Source organism: Drosophila bipectinata, chromosome 3L (assembly GCF_030179905.1).
Source record: "Drosophila bipectinata strain 14024-0381.07 chromosome 3L, DbipHiC1v2, whole genome shotgun sequence".
NCBI classification, from domain to species: Eukaryota; Metazoa; Arthropoda; class Insecta; order Diptera; family Drosophilidae; genus Drosophila; species Drosophila bipectinata.
This window is the reverse complement of record NC_091738.1, coordinates 15456966-15472332: the sequence shown is the minus strand read 5'-3', so window position 1 is coordinate 15472332 and position 15367 is coordinate 15456966. Positions and strand designations below refer to the sequence as shown.

The 15367-nt window shown below is 42.4% G+C and overlaps 2 protein-coding genes across 5 annotated transcripts in view; both read left to right on the top strand.

Annotated features, from left to right (window-relative positions):
* The window catches only part of dpr10 (defective proboscis extension response 10), a 37046-nt gene that overhangs the window by 4397 nt on the left and 17282 nt on the right, over nucleotides 1-15367 (top strand). The gene's annotated exons all lie outside the window — the stretch shown is intronic.
* On the top strand, nucleotides 13759-14974 carry LOC108133538 (antigen 5 like allergen Cul n 1). Its single transcript, XM_017253511.3, has 3 exons — nucleotides 13759-13969; nucleotides 14027-14433; nucleotides 14486-14974. Exons 1-3 carry the CDS (start codon nucleotides 13775-13777, stop codon nucleotides 14760-14762), a joined length of 879 nt encoding a protein of 292 aa, XP_017109000.2. The 5' UTR covers nucleotides 13759-13774; the 3' UTR covers nucleotides 14763-14974.

Sequence of the window (15367 nt, the reverse complement as noted above, 5' to 3'; positions counted from 1 at the left end):
GTTGGTCGCTTGGGGTCGTTTTTAAGGGCATATCGCATAACAGAAGCTCCATTGAGAAACGAGCCAGTGGCAAGGGTTATGGGGTTGGGGCGAGGTGCCGGTGTCACTGCACTTTAAATTTTAAACTCGACGCAAACATACACAAATTGCTTTCTACACATAATTATGCATAATTGAAAAGTGTAATTATGCCCGGGACTCCGACTTTATGAGCCGCAAACTGAAGGCTCAATCAGGCGTAGAGCAACAGGCGGGGGGGGTTAAATGGCAAGAACTGGTCGTTGGGCTGATGGGCTGATGCTACCACCCGGCTATCCACTCAAGCGCAATGTTTATGATTCGCAAGTCCTTTTAATTGCGTGCCGCCTGCAAGAGCAGGAAAGCCAAGAAAAAGCCAAGGAGTCCTGCAATCGAGTCCTAGGAAAAGTATCCTCTGCCTCATTTCTGCCAGCTTCCTTCCCATCTATTAAGAAAAACTTCTCCTGACACGGGCAGACTCTTCTTGATTCTTGGTAAAAACATGATGGGGGAAAAATGCTTTCAGTCAAAATGAAAAATAAGCAATTTGACACATTTTTTAGCTTTTCCTAAAAACGTGACATTAAAACGGTTTAAGAAAATGTTTAAAGGATGTTTCTTTTTGAAGTTTTTAAGATGATCCTATAGATGGGTTGATTTAAGGTCTAGAATCTAGAATATAGAACAAATTTCAAAAAAAACCAAACTACTGATTTTTTAAGGAATTTCCTTCAAGGATCATTCCTGAATCAGGACTAGATACTTTCTTCTTTAGGCACTTTCTTGAAAGGCATTACTCTGTCAGTCGATATTACATGGAAAGCTAAGCCTTATCGATCCTAACTCTATATGTATTAGTACACTTTATATTCAGCTACCTTTTCCTCTTCATTTCTCTGTCATTTGGCTTTAACTTTCCCATTGTTTGTGTCCTTTGTTTGGGCTTTTGCTCCTGCCAGTGTTGCCATGTGTTTTTATTGCATTAATTTTTATGGTCGCTTGCTTTTGTTGTTCTTTGTTCCGTAGTTGGTCCGATTTCTTATTGTTTTTGTTGTGGTTGTTTTTATTATATTTGTTGTTGTTGTGTGTTTGTTGCTACTGGCGTTACCGTTGACGGCTTTTGTTTTACTTTGTTGCGTATGCCCCAAAGTAATAAAGCGAATTGGTTTTCTTCAAATAATTTCCATTTTAAATCCAGTTGGCAAATCCCCGCCCACTTTAGAGGATTGTTGTTATTTTTTTTCTTTTAAGACTGGAAGCGTTTTTCCCGCATGTTGTTGTTTTACTTTGGCTGGGTTGTGGGCGCTAAGCAAGAGTGGCTTCATTTTCCCGCATAAAACGCTTCCCAAAAGTTTTTGGCCGAGATTTGTAGTCGTTTGCCCAAAAGTGGCAACTGGCAACTGCCAAGTGGCAAGTGGCAAGTGGCGTTTGCGATTGTTTCTCATTGCGCTTATCCTTCCTATATATATAGATATAGACTACTTGAAATTCATCACCCCTTGCCTGGTTTTCTTACGCTGTCAGTTGTCAATGGAGGACTCAAAATTTAATTGAAATTTAGTGTAAACACAATGACAGGCAGTCGATTATCCTGCTACTGCGGCTCCGAACAGCTCTTGCTTCAATTCCTGTTCCTTTTCCTGTTTAAAGGATATACACACACATACACTGTGTGTATACAGAGAGGGAAATTTCAATAACCTGATAAAGGATAATGAGAAAATATAAAATCATAACAGAAAAAAAGCTGTGGGAAGTCCATTTCTAAATAGAAATTATTGAGATAACTTTTATCTCGAAGCTTCAATTAATTATCAAACTTAATATATTTTTTTTTTCAGTGCTGTATTCACTGTATTTCGTCGGCAAATCCTTTTGCGCGCAAATCCTGTCAAGTTTGGCTTGACTTTCCAATTTGCCATCGTTCGCCCCTTGTATGTGTCAAAAAACTTGGAATCGAACCGCTTTCCCCCCGCTATAACTTCCAGATATCCCGTCAGCCCCCCTCTTCTACCCGCAAGTACATAACATTTCACACGTGTCACTGAGCAGTGAGTTGTTGGCTGTCAAGATGCCACAACCCCTCGAACGAGCCGCCCCTCCGATCCGGCAATCCTCCAAAAACTGGAATCCAATCCGGCTGCCAAGACAACCAACAGCAACAACAACAAATGAGGCGGGCCTGTATTAACATTCACTCACAAAAGTCGCAGGACAATCCTCCGCAGGACCTCTCCAGCGGGCCCCCCTTCTGCCTCAAATTGTTTGCCTATTTGCTTTGTGCATATGGAAATGAAATGGCAAACAAGACTGGGAGCTGAAGTGGAGCAGAGAAAGGCTTGGGAAAATTAGGTTGACACAGGCCGGAGTGTTGCCACTCCCTGCCCCTACATACACACACCAACAAACACCATCAATTGGCCAGAAAGACTTGCCCCCAGAAGTTGCAGCAACAGCTAAAATGCATTTATTAGCTTCTTGCCATTTGATTGGTTTTATATTGAAGAAAAAGAAAATCCCAAGAATAAATTTAAATAAATACACAAACAATCTGCAAAAGACTCGGCATATGTGTTGGAGGCAATACATAATCAATAAAATATCTTTTATTACAGAACCAAAAAAGCTTCTATTGAAATTGTCAATTCAAGAAACCAGTCATTGCAAAAATAAATCAATTTTGCTTGCATTTAGTTTTCTTCAAAAGAAAACGATTTCTTGAGGAATTAATCCATCCATTTGATGGAATATTAAGTGCCATTAGACTATTAAAATTAAGCAACTGCATTTCATCAAATTTAATGTAATTTGAATTGGTTATCAGGCAATCAATTGAGGTAATAGTGTTGGCATAGTTGGCCCAATTAAGCAGATTGTTTGGCCTAATTGGAGTTAAAACAGGAAATAACCTGTTAAAGAACAATCAGACACCCAGTGTATCATAATCGTTTTGATTAACGATATCCCATAAGTCAACCCACTGATACTGGAAACTCTCACTCTCCAGCGACACCGCTTAACCCTTTTTTCTGCTTCTCCAATTGCCACCCGAAGCGTTGATTGCCCCTTTTTAACCCTTTTTTTTTTGTTTTGTTAAATGGGAAAGCGTGCGCTTGAAAAACTTGAAAAATTCCAGGACTTCTAGTGTTTCGCCTTTTTGGGATGGCAGTTCATTTCGCTGGTTTATTCTTCTTTTTTCCTGTTTGGGGGGTCTGCCATTTGTATCCCTTGTAATAGGGTTGCCTATTTTCAATTCTTCGCCACTCATTTCTTTATTTTGCTTATCGGGGCACAGGAATAACAAAAAATCCCTTAGAGAGCTGGCCAAGTTGGAGTAAGGGGAAAATAAAGGCGAATAGGAGCATGAACAAATTGTTTACGGATGTGTTTGTGACTCGTTCCTCTGGAAAATAAGAGGAACGAAAATAGGAAAAATCAAACTAGAGGGAAAAAAATGGCAAAAAAGCTAGAGAGGATGTAGCAAAAATTCATAACAAACTACATTTCATGGCATTGTGTCTGTGTGTGCCGAGGAAATTCACTTGACTTTTGGCCACCATTTTTTCTTTTGGCTCCTGAGGTTGAGGCTGGGGACTTTCGGGCATAAACAAGCTCCGGGCAGAACTGCTGCAGTTGTCGCCGCTCAGGGCCAACAATGGCCAATGTAGCCAATAGGTAGAACCCACACTACCGTACTGCCACAAAAACCCATTCTGCCAGCACTTATTTATGGCCATTTGTCGGCGGAGTTGGCCAAGCCAGGACTTTCATGGCATCTTTATAGGACCCCCACACTATATGCATATCACACACAGCATGTTTGTGCAGCAGTCGAAAAGTTTGCAACTTTAAAGTCAACAGATCCAGAGACTTAAAAATAAAAACACATCTTGGCCAAAGTTTACTTTGCAATTTATTCCTGGCTCTTGCTTAAGTTGCAACTTTATTTATCCTCTTGTGTGAATACTGAATCTATTGCCAACTGAATCCTTTAATCACTCCTTGGGCCAGTTCGATCTCTGCATTGCTTATTGAATACATAATCCAGTTCAAATACTTGAAAAATCATCGGGAAAACCGTTCTCAATTGAGGCCGTAATTGGCAAAGGCTGGCCAGCATCTAGGCCAGCTAACAGATAGTCACAGGACAGGCCAGTGCCTCCACGGCTGTTTTTATTATTTCGCTAAATTGATTTTGAATTTAGTTCAATGTTTATGGTCAAGTGATTTCATTTCTGTGTCAACCGGCAGGGAGGAAGCTGTGGCCCTGGGAAGGTGCCTCAATTTTTGGCCTTTGTCTAACTTATAAATCATTTGTGCGACGATGCGTAAGGAAAAACACCCCAAAGAGCTTTAAGAACCGACCATCGGGCCGGGCCTCCCCTACTATCCAGGGATTATCCAGGAGCCCAAAAATAAATATGTGAAACGAGGTAAAAATGAAAAGCGATGCCCCGAAAGTAATCCCCAATCGATTTAAAAAGCAAAAAAAAACGACCCGAGACTCATTGAATGAGTTTCCGTTTGTTCGCCATTTGGTGACTTTGAGCAAGGTTCACGGTTTTTCCCTTTTTTGCATGAGGCACCTTTTTTTTGGCGGATGGGTGAGGGCTTCTATAGAATGTCTCTTCGGTGTTAGGGAATATGTATACATTTTTCATGTATTTCATATCCATTAAGTTCAAAGCGAAAGATGTGTCCGGACAGGCAACGGCAGCGGAAGTGTCTAATGTATTGGCTTCGACTCCACTTGGGCTGCCCCCAACCTGGATGGATGCTTCTCCTGCACCACCCCCAGCCACTGTGCACCACTGAAACTACCCAGCTCACCCACTGATTGCCCCACTCTGCCTTTGGCCCCGGCGACGTTGAAATTTCAATTACTCAAGCAAAATGATAAATGAACTTGTAGCCGCAAATTTTTGCTTTGCCTTTTGTCTCGGCCATATCCCCATCTACCCTGGTGCCCCTGGTCCTTATAACCAAAAGCCATTATGAAGACAGCCCACTAAGTGTGTGGGCGTGGCACATGTGTATAATATGTGTAGTGTGTGCAACTTTTGCTAGTTCTCCAGTGTTTGACAGTTTTTCGCACCAAAGGGTCGGCAACAGTGACTCATTAGACTTTCGGAAACATTTTACTGAAACGCCTTTAAAATAAATTTAAGAAATTTTAATACTCATGAAGTTTAAAGAGGAGAATTCATTTAATTTGTTAATTAATCGCAATCGTAGGTAAACATAACAAGAGGGATGCTCTCGAAACTATTTTAAAATAATTTAATGTAGTTGGTAAACAAGTTGCTGGCACTTGGAGAAGCCGCAAGCCAGAGGACATAATTTCCATAGTTTCCATGTTACTTTTTACAGTTGAATATTCTCTAACTGGGCACACACTTTTTAAGCGCACTGTGGGCCCTGCGGTTGAACTTAGTCGAGTGGCTAAAAGGGGCAAGGAGGTCCTAGTTTATTTTAATAATATTTGCTTGGCCTGCAGCTTGAAGTGTCGTGACTATACAGTTTGCAGTTGGTGGGTGCAGTACCAGTTGAAGTTGCACTGCTGCACTTAATTAGCAGCAGAAATATCCCTGGCAGCACCAGGAATTGTACAACACATTGTCGGGAATGGAGTTAATTAAATAAGCTGGCATGACAACTGCTACAACAGCGGCTTCATTAGCTTCATGCAACCAGTTAGCCACACACTTCTCTGCACCACCGAAGCAGTTGAAATTGAGTTCAGTTGAGGGTTATCTGCTGTCATTGCCATAGAAACCTAATCAATATCGTTCAAAATTCATTCATAAATCGAATATATTTCGAGGTGAATAAATAATATTTATCAATTACTCCAAGCCTCGCCTACTTGAAGGATTTTGATTATCCACTTTGGTCTATGTGCTCGATAGAGCACTATACACTCGCTTCGACATCGAATTAATTGCATTCCTTCATTGCTAAGCAGTATCCTTCCTCCTTTTATCCTTTCAAGTGTGGGAGAAACAGAAAAAGAGACTGCGAGGGCGTCGTTAATGGCGTGAAGTTTTATTTCCCTTCAATGCCATTTGAAAACTCCCACCAGCGGAATAGTCGAAGTAGTGTACATAAAAAATTACACAAGAAATCAAGATAAGCGACTTGGATATTCCCATTAAATAAATTAAAATAATATTCATTTATATGAAAGATAGGAGATCAAAAACATAATTATTTTCTAGCTTCAAATAATAAATGTTCTCCTTATGAACAAACAATACCCATAACCTATATCCCCCAAAAATACCTCCTCTTCAAGAGGAAAAAAAAACAAAGGCGCAAAGCCAGAATGCAATGCCAAGTGGCTGTTTGGTGGTGCGAGTGCCTGCGGTGTTGGCTTGGTGGGTGGCATTGAAATCGCGCCAGTGTGGTGCAAGGATATTCAGGCGGTGTCTGCAAAAAGGGAGAGCAGCCAAAGTGGGAGACGCTGTCAGAACAGAGAACAAGTACCAAACAATGGGAGCAATGAGCACGCCAAGTGGGGAAAATGAACAACTTAAGCCTTTTGGCTTTTTGCGAGTTCTGTTTCCCATTTGGCCAAAAGTTTGCATTGCGGCTAAATGTTACCAACCAAAATCAAATGAGCGAGTTCGTATGGGGAAAGTTTCTCGCAAATTTAGGCGGGTGATAAGGTCAGGTGACGTGTCAAATATTTTGATACATATTTTAAGAGGCTTATGAGTAATTAATTGTAATTCATTCGTCCTTAGGATTACGTTTTTAGCTTGTGTATAATACTTATTACAATTAAATTATAAGGTTTTAAGCTAGTTTTTTAAGTTGAAAAGTTATGAATGTGCATCCAACAGTACGTATGAGTAATATTTCGTGTGATAACTCATACTATACTGTCTCTGTCTCTTCATAAAAATGTTACTTATACTAATTACTCATTTTGAATATAGATAGGGATACTATTCATTACATTCAGATTCATCTTTAAATTAAGATTTAGTTTTTAAGATTTATGTATTAAGATTTAAGAACCCAAAAGTTTTGAATAAAAATCATAAAAAAAAAACAGAATAGCACCTCTTCTGGATCTCCCACTGTCCTTCGAATTTTTCTATGTCCTTTCTTTCATCCTTCTCACACTTTTAAATGCGGCATGGACATTCCAATTGCTTTCGCCTTTTTGGCCTGCGGCGATGGCGGTGGCCAAAAATTGAGACGTCACCGCCAACGCAGCAAACGGAATGAAGTGAAGGCGTAAAAAAGGCAGAATAGTCGCCGGACTAAGGCGGAAAAAAGAGTGAACTTTGTTAATTGAATTGTACGCTGCACGGCTTCAATTGCAGGAGAATTCCTATCCCGATTCCCAATTTTTTTACTGGCCAATGGTCTTTGGAGCTGATATGGGGGCTTCGCGCCATTCGTCGCTTAAGTTTCGGCGTCTATTTTAAACGTTTTGGTGTTTGGCACGTTTTCCGTTTTATCTTCTGGGCCGCACAGCCACCCAAAGCGCCCCGCAGACCCCTCCGTCCATTTTCGCTTGACTAAATGTGTTGGGATCCAAAACATGTTATGTAAACACTTACGACCGCATATCTGCTATACGAAGCCCGCCCCAGAGCCCCACCTCCATCGCCCATCGCCTTCACGCCCCAACGCTGGTTTTATTAATACAAATATTAATTTTTGCGGCGCTGCATGTGGCAGGTCTGTTTACATTGACGCCATTGCTAAACCACTCGCCCATCCCCACGCACCACGCCCAAATCGTTGGCTCGGTGTATATCATTAAGGCTTCCCTCCACGCACTCCAATTTGCATGAACAGAGCTGCGAGCTGCTGGCTGGTCCTCTGAAATTATGTTCCATAAAGCCAACGGCACCCCATCGACTCGCCCCTGCCCAGCGACCTTGACTATAGCTTCATTTTTGGACTCTTTCTTTGAATAACTTAACTGGGCTGAGAGCTTCCGAGGCCTTGTTGCCCAGAATGGGGAATGCATTTCATAGTTGATGAACAATGTCCATAAGCAGTAGGTCATTTTTAGCAGGAAAATGGAGAGATGCACTGAGAAAAATGAGCGTTAGGCATTTTAAGCATCTTATAAAGGTAACTTTGAAAATTTTTAAATAATCTTACCTTTTAAAGAGCTACTACGGATTACGATATAATCCTTAAAAAAATAGAATTTATTCCTAAGATCTCTTTACAGTTTTTCTCAAAATATAAACCAAAGCAATCGCACCTGGGCTGACCCCAACCTGACCCCACCTCAAGGACACCGGAGCCGGAGGAAATCAGATTGAGAAAGGCCCCCGGCAAGTAAGAGAAAGTAGAAGATGAAAGGAAAGGCCGACGAGGACGAGCCAGCTGATGTGCATCGAAACAGCCCAGAGGCCAAACAACTCGGAAAAAGGGGTCTCCCAACGGGGTACATTAGCTTTGTGGAAAAGTTTGTGGAAAACTTTTACCCTTTGCGGTTGGGTTCGTGGTTCAACGGGTTTGTCTTTAATCTGAAGATAGTTTTGTCAAGTTTTCGGTGGAAAAAAAACTACAGATCAAACTATCTTCTACATAAGGTGACATTATTTTATTTTCAACATGGGGTTTGGCAATAAAACGGTTAGGGTATGGGAAAAATGTAATTTTGCTTTGGCCGAATTTTCCGCTTCAGCGGCTGGTGCCATTGGGAAGATGTTGATTCTTGAGAATTGTATTGTGGAAGCAATTGGCGAGAACGGAAGAGGTGGGCGGAGGTGCGGGTGGTGCTGTTGGGAAACCAATACAAACTGCAGCAAGTCTCAGTAGACGGAATGCAGCAATTGCGCGCCTGGTTGCTTGTTTGTCCATATCCTTTAGACACTAAAAAAAAATGGCTTAAGAAGAATTAATATAATGAACTTAAAATAAAAACCAAATAGTATAGAAATAGAAAAAGTTTCTGAACTAACAAATCTATGGTATATAGCCTTTCTTTTCAGAAAATTCATATTCTTGAGTATTTTCTTCGAGTGCATTCAACCCATTTTCAAGCCCATCTTACAACCCAATTTCTTTCGGCCAAGAGAGAAAGCTTGGCAAATATTTTCTTAATTAGTTGCTGCCAAGGCTCTTCTGGCTTCCTCGGGACAAAAAACAGAAAGTATAAAAAATAAGCGGAAAACAAATGAAATGCGGCTGGGGGATGGGCGGAAAATGGGCTGGGACTGTTGACTCGGTCAGTTGTCAAGTGTGAAAAATTGCAGCTCAAATTGCAGTACAAAATGGCTTGAAGCGCTCGTTAAAAGTCACGCAGCACGCAGAGGAAACGCTTGTCGGGGTAAAATGTTTCAAAATTTATGCGTATGAAAACAGAAATTATATTAATTACAACTGCCACCAAGGGAGAGGGTGCAGCAGGAGCAGCAACAGCAGCTGCAGCAGGTTGGGGTAAATAACGACAACATAGCCACCAAGGGGTTAAGCAACAGCTCTCTCTCTTGACTTTCGTCCCCAGCTCACATAAAAATTGCATAAAATTTGCATGTCAAAAGTGCGTCTCGAGTTGGTTGCAAGCCATCCCCCCACTTGGCCCCCCCCCAGTGCCATGTTGCATGGCCATCATCAGCGTTGTTTAGCAAGCATTTGGGGAATTTACTTTCGCTGCTCTGGAAATTTTGCAATCAACATAACAATTATGCGAAAATGCAGTGTAGGGACCCCATCAACTTGTTTATTTCGGTTTATATACATAATACTCGCCCAAAACCGCACATCTCCCTCTTCACCATATGGTGTTTTATAGTGCATTCAAATTTAAAGATCAAGCAGCTAATTAGGGGGGCCACACATGTTCTCGGTTGGCGGAATTTAAGGAGGGACTAAGTCCCCCCAATCATTGTCTGGCCCACAATCAGATAAGCGGAGCGGAGCACTGCGATTGTCAAAGCGTATTTAATGAGCAGCCTCCCCGATACCGAAACCACCGAATCACGGGCCTCCTTCTAGTGTTCCTGCGAAAATCACAAAATCAGTTGGCAAGAAATCACAGCAGACTGTGGGTGGCCGGGGGGGGATAGAGGAGGTGGGGCCTAAAACCGCGGCGACAACATCGAAACAACGACAGCGAGACAACGACAACGACATCACGACATCATGCTGGCAGTGTTTGCTGGGGATTGTGTTTTTTTGGGGTGACATTTTTGTGCGACTGTGTATTTTAGTGCACTGACAAAAATAATAATAACTTAAGAAATAAAAGCATAACTAAATTATTTGTTTAAGGTTTAAGGTCAACATTGATAAGCCTGTAAGAAACGTTTCAAACAAGTATAATAAGAATATAATCCTTAATAGAAATAAACAATATATATTTCTTTTCTATAAGTCTTCAAGAAATATTTCTGCTAATATTTATGATATTTTTCCGTCTGTACTATTGCTGGAATGGTTACAAGCAGCCGGAGATAGCAGCTTGTGGCATATACCAGGATGCGTGTCTGTCTCCGTCCTCCCCGATTGCATCTTTCGACACGGGGCGGGGGCGACTGGTATTTGCCTGTGGGGGCAAGCTGGAATTGTCTAGGCTGAGGTTTCGGCTTTTGTTGTTGCCAAGGTAGGATAATGACATCAATATGCTTGACAACACATCACGCAAGCCAGTGACCTTGAACTGAACCTTTCTCCTAGGTGACTCCTGGCAGAAGAAGAGCGATTCTAAGACAAAGAGGATGCCTAAGGTATTCTCCAGATAAAAGGGCTTCATTAGCACTCCCACTCGCTAGTAAATGGACTGGTTTCTCCTCTAAAGAGACCATCTTGCGACCAACCTGGGCATAAAATCTCCCGAGAATTTAACCACTTTTCGTGGACTTTGGGCGGAGGCGCAACCACAGGACTTTTTCATTAGTGCAAGTGCCGCACAGCTGCATGCCACCTATACACGTGCACACCCTCACATGGGTGTGCCAACTCCCAACACGTTCCAGGCATTGCGAAACGTGCCAAAAAGCATTGCATAAGCGCTGGCGGACAGTGAAATCTGGCAAAAGGAAAACAAAAAGATGGCCAAAAAGGTGGAAGGAAAACAAAAACTGAAACGTAAATACGGGCAAGGCGAGGACAATATTTTTGCTTCTGCTCCGATTGTTTCCTACTCCTGATTCTCCATTTTCTCACTTTTTTCCACCCAGTTCCAAGGCAAACAAATCTCAGCCGCACACACTCGTATGTGCACTGCGAAAAAAAAGAAAGTGTATAAATCAAGTGGGAGGATGCTAAATGAAAGAAAAGGCATTAAAATCAATAGCTGCAGGCTATCAGAGCTAAGAATAAATATGGGAAAGTAAACTGACGTTTTTATTATTATGGTCATAGAAGCGAAAGAGTTTTTATTAATGTTTATGAAGCAGTATTTATTTGTATTTAATTTTGTATTTAAACACACATGACTATCCTTTTCAAAGCCTGGAAAACTTTAAGCTTAATCACAAAGCTGAAGTTTATTATTAAGATTTAAATAAAATCTATGAAACTTTCTAAATCCAATCCTGGAGACATTACCATTTCTCTCTCAGTGCCACCATTGGCATTGCATTTAGCAATCAGCTCACGACTTGGCAGCCAGTCCGAGTTGCAGCTCCTCCGTCGCCTGTCTTCTGGCTTCCCTGAGATGGCACTGTCGTTGCGCATACGCCACGTTGCACCCGTTGCCCATACGCCACGTTGCCACGTCGCCGTTGGAGTGGAGCGTGTGTTAATAATGCGTGACATAAAGTGAAGCTCCCGACAAGTCCCGTCGATGCGACAAACGAATTGAGTTGACTTGAACTCAGTCGAGTTGAGTGGGGCATTTTAAGTGACAGTTTGCAGTCTGTCTGCTTTACGGGCGAGCATTGTGAGTCCTGCAGAGACTTTGTCTGCCATTGGGTGGCTGCTAGTGAATGACAAAGTCATTGTTTTACTCGCAAGGACTCAGAACTTGGAGCTCGAAGTACTCCAAATCAAGTGCGAGTCAAATCACATCCTTAGCATTTAAATTTTTAAGCTAAAATATGCAAACAAGTGCTGCCAAACTGCCTGAAGGCAGTGATTCGCCCCCCGGAAAGCCCTAACGTGTGTGGGAATGTGTGAGAATTTCAATTTCCTGCTCACACCCGGGCCAATCAAACGAAACCCCAATCGAAGGACGGGTGAATAAATTTCACCCGAGGAACGAGGAAATTAAACCAAATTGAAATTGTTTCGCTCGCACAAAGTTTTCTTTAAGTTCTTTTAGCCGCTATTGCTTTTTGGGCTTTTAGTTTAGACTTTGGAGTGACTTAAGCCCGGGAAAGTTTTAATTTGCAATTGACATTTTGCAAGAGCATCCCTAATCCCGGCTCACACAAAAAGCTTGATAAGCTCGAAGGGGTAAAAATAATTACAAACTGCAATTATTAGCCTCGGATGCAGTTAGCCAAGGAGGCCAAGGAGCCCAGGAAGGTTGGGACTGGGGGACTGGGACAGGACAAATCCAATTAAGTGAAAAGCAAGTGTAAGCCGATGCCTTACCTGACAAACTGCATCGCCCTTTCGTTTTTATTTCTTCCAGCAGTTTACTGCTGACCTTAGCCTGTATTCCACTGCCTCTTCCTTCGGCTTATCTCATGTATCCTTTATCCTGGCTCTCCACAGAGCGTAAAATGAAATTGCCCAGCAACAGGAACACAAGAAACTACAATGACAATAGTAATAATAAATAATAATGGTTAAATGTGTTTACAAAAAGACTGAAATCTTTGCTATCTGGACCAAAGGCTGCCGCCTGCTCTTTCCTCTTGGACTTGGACTTGGCTCACTTTTGTCTGCTGAACTGTCATTGCGTGCTGTGGGGGCTCGGAAAATGGTTAAAACGAAAGAGAATGCGGTATTATGTGGCAAGAGTGGCACTTCACCAGTTGATGGAAGTCTGGCTTAATTTTTCATGCGAAAATTCTGCATAATTCTTATGGGAGTGTCGTATGATTTTTATTATTTTGGCCTGTTTCATGTTTAAATATCCTTTATGACAAACTTTTGGCTTCTGAGTTTTTGACAAAAATATCCTTTAGTTGTCATAAAGCCGCCCTCGCAATATTTTCCTCCGTAATGAAAGTGAAAAACTGTTGCAGTGGCAACAACAAATATTTTTTCAGCCGAGGAGAAAACTATTTCAATTGAGGTAGAAAATGAACGACAAGGACATGGCGGCATTTTTCTCTGGATTTTTTTCCCCTGGCTGGCTGCTTTTCTCGTATTTTCTTTTTCCATCTCTGTTTTCCTTGGTCTTGCCATGAATGCGATGCCCACACCACTCTATTTCTTTGTGGCACTGTGTTTGCAGTTTAAATTGCACTCTGAAAGGAATTTTTTCACATTTAAGCATTCGTTTTCATTTGGCTTCTTTTCTTGTGTTTTTGTTGGCTTTCTGTTTTCTTTTTTTGGCCAAGTGGATAATATGTCAAGTGGCATAAGTCGGTGGACGAATGCCACTGCACCTTTCCATTGATAGTATCGAAGCAGGTGTCATCCCATTTATCCAGACAGCCCCTCCTCCGTCTCTTGACGTCTTGGCCTTTTACGGACAGCTGTTTGTGCTGGACGGGCTTAGACCCGGCTCGAGTCAAGTTACAGTGGCAGTGCCAGAAAAAAACCAGCTCGGGCAAGTGGCTCGATTGAAAAACAGTTGTGCCAGAACTCGCTCGATTTCGGGCCTGTATAAAAGAGAAAGTCGACTGGGAAATGGACAGTCTAAGAACTTAGTAGCATCATGTCAACAGCTTGTTTTTTGGCATTCATCCTGTGGGGTGTCCTGCAGGTGGCTCACTGTCAGAATGATACGCTAACTCCTGCTGCAAACGGGCTTAAGGAAGGTGCCCCGAACGCAACTATTACTCCCACCGACTACTGCAAGACGGACCTGTGTCCTCTCATGAAGAAGCACATAGCCTGCAAAAACAAAGGAGTGAGTTGGCTTAGATTTTGGATCCTGGCTTAATGAGGTTTATCCCATTCCCTGTAGGTTCTAAGCGCCATGTGTGCGCCTGGGGCGAAATTGGCCAATCTGACAGATCTTCACGATCTTATTTTGGATGAGCACAATGCTTTTCGCAATCTACTGGCCGGGGGCAAGATTGAGAACTTGCCACAGCCCGACCGCATGGCCACCTTGCAGTGGCACTCTGAACTCGAGGAACTCGCTGCCTTGAATGTGAAGCAGTGTCTTCTGAAGCCCGATCCATGCCACAACACTCTGGAATTCCGTAACTCTGGCCAAAACTTGGCTCTGATCAGGCTGAAGAAGCTGCCGGGCATGGAGAACCACACAGACGAGTGTCTCGTCAAGGAAGCCATGCGTATCTGGTGGGACCAGATTCTCAATGCCACAACGAAGAATGTTCAGCACTTTCCACAAGGAAAACTAGGAGAGTGGGTAATCGATCTTTCTTAACTTGCAATTATTTCAATTTTAAACTCGTAGTCCAATCCGGTACTTTGCCAACATGGCCCGGGACAACAATACTTTTGTGGGCTGTGCCGCCGTGAGGTATGAGAAGCCCATCGGAGATCCCTACTACCTCATGGCCTGCAATTATGCTGGAAATGCCATACCCGGATATCCCATTTATCGGGAGAAGGCTATGGGCTGCCAGAATGGCACGGATCTCAAGTACCCATCCCTCTGCAAGGTGGGTGAGGTTTACGAGGAGCCTCCTGTCGAGGCCACCACCGTAAAAACAAACTTCTGGCGGGTGTAGGAAGACTAAAAATACAAACCGTCGAAGGGTTAGAGGGAGGATGTGCTCTCACAGTCTATTTAACATGTTGATTTGTGTCACAGTGCGTGGCGGTCATATATCATCTCACAGCAGCCACATTAGCACAGACACCTGCAAACAGTGATGTCTATTTTGGAGATGGAAAAAGGCCAGATTTAAATAAATATCCCACTTGCTTGGCTAAAAGGAAATAGTCTTTTTTGAATAATATTATTTGGTACTATATAGCGTACCTAGCTGGCCATTAAATAGGCTAAAAAATAGCCAGCACTGGCACTCCCCCTCATCAAACTCATCATCATCTACATCAGCAGCTAAAATATGATACGCGTTGTTTGGGCCACGAGAAGAAAGCCAACGAGACGACGACAAGTTGGCATCTAATTTTAACGTCAATATACAAAAATGTAAAAACGTGTCTTCATCAGCTCGTAATATAGAAGGTAGTCCCCCTGGCACTGCCATTTTTTGAGGCCCCCTCCCAGCGTCTAAGTGCCTATTAATAATGCCGCTCTGACTGGCTGAAAAGAAAATGTTTTCTGTTTTCCTTGGCTTTGCTTTATTTTTAGTGTCCATCTACACTG